Source organism: Argentina silus (assembly GCF_951799395.1).
Source record: "Argentina silus genome assembly, chromosome: 7".
NCBI lineage: Eukaryota > Metazoa > Chordata > Actinopteri > Argentiniformes > Argentinidae > Argentina > Argentina silus.
In genome coordinates, this window is record NC_139661.1 from 19,745,403 (window position 1) to 19,749,745 (window position 4,343).

Sequence of the window (4,343 nt, forward strand, 5' to 3'; positions counted from 1 at the left end):
ATTGCAAACGCATTTACAGAAAACAAGGTTATATGAAATGTATTCCCGTATCACCACTTTATTGAGAGAGATCCTGTGCCTAAAGAGACTCCGAGAGGCCGCTCTTCAGTGGATCCTCCATCGGGGGCAGCGAGAGTGAGTGGGCTTTATCTGCTGTGACCACACTTAGTACGCGGGAGCAGGTGGCCATCAGGTGGCCAATAGAGAAACTGCTGCCTGGATGCTTCTGAAACGTAGGCCCTGGAAGAAAAAAAAGATCTCTCCTTCCTTACTCCCTTCCTTGAGGAAATCACTGATCTGACACCACTTGATTGGCGAAAGCATTGGCGTGGAAGGCTTGCTTTGACCAATCCAATCACGTGAGATCGGTAGACTTTTCGTAAAAAGGAGGAGAAAGGGAATTTGTATGTATTTGAACGGGGCCACAGACAGCGACACTGCTACCACAGACCTGTCTTGTTTGTACACAACACTGTGTGACACTGCTATTTCTGTCTCCTCAGCCGCCAATGACAGAATATGTTTGTACTTCCTCGTTTTATGACCGTCCCCGTCTGTGTAATTATAATGTTTAACGCTCTCGTGGCGCCTCAACTGAGTGAGGAGTCTGAGGATCTGATGCCTCGTAAGTGAATGTGATTAAATCATGAGTCTTCTTGAGTGTTTCGCAACTTGTTTACTTGTTTACAAGGCAACTTTTGTGTCCCCACCCCACCCCACCCCACCCCAGCCCAGCCCAGGCTGATGGACATTAGAATGGATCCTGTCAAAGGACTGATGTAGGAAGAACACCCAGTCCTCTATCCCTTGCAATTTAGCCTCATTGAGACTTGGGCCCCGATTGAATCAATTGCATGAGGCAGGTTAGCACGAAAATAACTGAAAAATGTAATTACTTTTGTGTAGAACAAAAGCATGTTCAATTTGAAACTCACTTAACATTGTATCAGTTTCACACTGTATTGTGTTGTACTTTACTACTACAGACATTCATTATCACTGCAAAATAATAATGATTTAAAAAAATATATATATATATACATTTTAAACCTGCTTCAATTGATTACATTCAGGCCGTAGACAAGGCCACATTTTTTTTCTCAATTATTCCGTGGTCAGTGAAGTCCTTTGTCAGTATCCATTCTTCCAGTGAACACCCTCCCCACCCATTGAACCCTTCCCCTTGACCAGCACCTTGGTCTGTGTTTCCCTCCCGCCTCAACCTGTGTGTTGTGCGACTGCTCTGTTCCGCAGACGTTGAGAAAGAAGGGACTAAATGGCTGCGACAGCCCAGACCCCGACGCAGACGACTCTGTCGGCCACAGCCCTGAGTCGGAGGACAAGTACCGGAAAATAAACGAAGACATTGACCTCATGATCAGCAGACAGAGACTGTGTGTAAGTAGAACTCCCCTAAGCCTTGCTCTCACCCTTCTCTTCTTCCCTCTCTCTCTCTCTCTCTCTTCTTCTCTCTCTTTCTTTTTTTTTTTTTTTTTTTGTCTCTCTCTCTTCTTTTTTTTTTTTTCCCCTCATCTCCTTCATCCGTCCTTCCGTCCTCCGTCTGCCCCGTTCTGTGGGGGTTGCGTTGGCCGTTGGCAGGCGTTGAACAAGAAGGAGCATAAAGGCAGCGAGAGCCCGGAGCTTGAGTCCGCTGCTCTGGCTCTCACCCCGCGCACTGAGGAGAAATACAAACAGATTAACGAGGAGTTTGATCACATGATCAAAACTCATAAGATACCTGTAAGTACCGGGCTTCAGACAACGCGTGCAGTCTCAGCCCTGCTAATAGTGTCGGCAGATAGCTTTTTTATTTTTTTTACAGCTAACCGCCGTTGTTGTGTGGCATTGTGTTGCACGCCTGAGAAACCTAACGACACCGGATGATGACTGCTACCACACTGCTATCACACTGTGTGAACACGAAGACAAACACCCACGTGTGAATCATTACAAAGAACACTGTCCTCACCTTAAAAACACTTCTCAGCTTTTTCTTAGCTTACCTAAAGTTAGCTACCTTATCTAATTACCATTACCTCGGTGTTTGAGTGCAACTAAAGAGTGCTACGCCTTTTAACTTCTTAACCTTTTAATCTTTTAACCTTTTAACCTCGCCTGGCTCCCAGGGGACGTGTGGTCTGCATGCTTTTCCCTGTGCCCACGCAGAACTGGATGGAACTCAGTCACCCACAACAACAACCCACGGACAGATGCTAAGGCTTAGAAACAGTAAACACACACACACACACACACACACACACACACACACAGAAATGCACATGCAAACACACACACACACACACACACACACACACACACACACACACACACGCACATAATAAAAATGATGAAACTCATGTGTTATTGATCAGGTTACTGAAATCATCACCTCGATGTGACGACAGAGATACAAAGACTGTACTTTTGACTACAGTTATTCAAGCAAATCAGCAGTCTTAGCATCGATTCTGTTCCCAATAGCCACAAAACAACTGCCACTGTCAATGTAATCCGAGAGCGGCCTTTCAATGTTAAACCCCATGTTGGAATGGTTAGCTCTCCAGCCTCGGAGAAAGAGATAATTCCACAGTAGATAATTCAAAAAGGAACAGTAGCCACTGACAGATTACAGTAGAGGGCCAGAGAGAGGGATTGTGGTTAGAGACTGGGAAGGAGAATGGGGGCGGGGGGGGTGGGGGGGTGGGGGGGGTGGGGGGGGGGGGTGGCGCAGGGTGGAGATGGGGTTTGGGTGGGGGAGTGGTAGTGGTAGTGGTAAGGGTGGCTCCCACACAGACACAGACATGCACACACACAGCACACACTCGATGGTGGTAAGGACGACTCTACACACACACACAACAAGTGGCAGTTCAGTGTGTGGTCAGGGTGGCTGCAGGGCCTCTGGATTGCAAGGGACCGGGGTGGGGATGGTAGTGGTGGCGGGTGGTGGGTGGCGGGTGGCGGGGGGGCAGAGGGAGATGAGTGAAAACAGGAAGGATGGCACCACTGAAATGACAGCTTGCAGAGGGGGGCCACACACCAAGGACAGGGGGGGTGGAGTACAGTACATACAGTACACACACACACGCACGCACGCACGCACGCACACACACACACACACACACACACACACACACACACACACACACACACACACACACAAATGCATGCCCTGGCCCCCAAGCTTGCTCAACCCAAGAGCAAAGGGGCGGAGGAACACGGGATCCAAGATGGAAGACATTACGAAAACCTCAAAATAAATCTACAGAATAGAACACACTCGCTTGTTCTCTGAAAGCAACCATGACTGCTGGCTGACCCGCTGCAGCATAGCGTACAACCATAAGCAGCATACTCTTAGAAAAAAGGGTTATTCATTGTCACAGAACTCTTTAAAGAACAGTTTATTCCACAGAATAAAGAGCGCCACATGACACCAAAAACAGCTACACATATATACACATATAATACACAAAACTGGTTCTGCCGAGGGTTCTCCTACAGGGACAAGCGGGAGAACACTTTCGGTTCAAGGTAAAAAAAAAAGAAAAAAAAAGAAAAAAAAAAAAAGTTAGAGGGCCAGGAGAAAATGGGAAGAAGACGAGTTAGACATATGGGCTCATATCCGATTTCTCCCTCGGCTGATGTTCCTTACTGATGAGCACTTTACTGGGCCTTGGGACACATGGCAGCAATTAGTGGAGGTCTATTTTCAACTTCTTTAAGCTAACATCCAGGAGCGACCACTTCCAGGGCGCTCCCAGGGTTAAGCCCTGCTGCCGTTGAGTGACACGATAAACATGACAAATCAGACGCCTGGGGCCTGTCTATCTCCCGCCCCCCTCCTGCCTGCTTTTAGTCTTACACCTGCCACTTAAAACACACTTTACCTCAACCTAACTTGACAGGAAGATAGGTATTGGAACAAGTATATCTTTAAAGGTACATGATGTAAGAAGTGCTCTTTGCTGCCCTCTGTGGCCAAATGCTATGTATGTTTTTTTTTATAGAGGCAAATATGTGTGTATCCTATTAAACGACGAACACATAAAAATAGTACGTAAAAGCTAGTGCTCGACCTCAACCTCACACCAAAATTATATTATTCAATATAAAATTTCATTGCTTTTAAAAGCTACAATCGTATATTCTGCCTGAGGTATCGGTAATACATGCAAGACATTTATAATCTATAGTCACTAGGTTCACCATATCTAGAATTCTAGAAGTGCAATAATATTATTCTCTATAGAAGTGTGTTTTTATTGGCATGCCATTGGCCTTAAAGCATGACCGTGTGTGTGTGTGTGTGTGTGTGTGTGTGTGTGTGTGTGTGTGTGTGT

General features: G+C 46.3%; 1 protein-coding gene across 1 annotated transcript in view; it reads left to right on the forward strand.

Moving 5' to 3' along the window:
• The window catches only part of LOC310807492 (myocyte-specific enhancer factor 2C-like), a gene marked incomplete at both ends in the record, with an annotated part of 30,112 nt that overhangs the window by 17,106 nt on the left and 8,663 nt on the right, over nt 1–4,343 (forward strand). The window contains 2 exons of the mRNA XM_083673989.1: nt 1,255–1,398; nt 1,600–1,744. Coding sequence (XP_083530115.1) covers nt 1,255–1,398; nt 1,600–1,744 — 289 coding nt within the window. The remainder of the gene's footprint in view (nt 1–1,254; nt 1,399–1,599; nt 1,745–4,343) is intronic.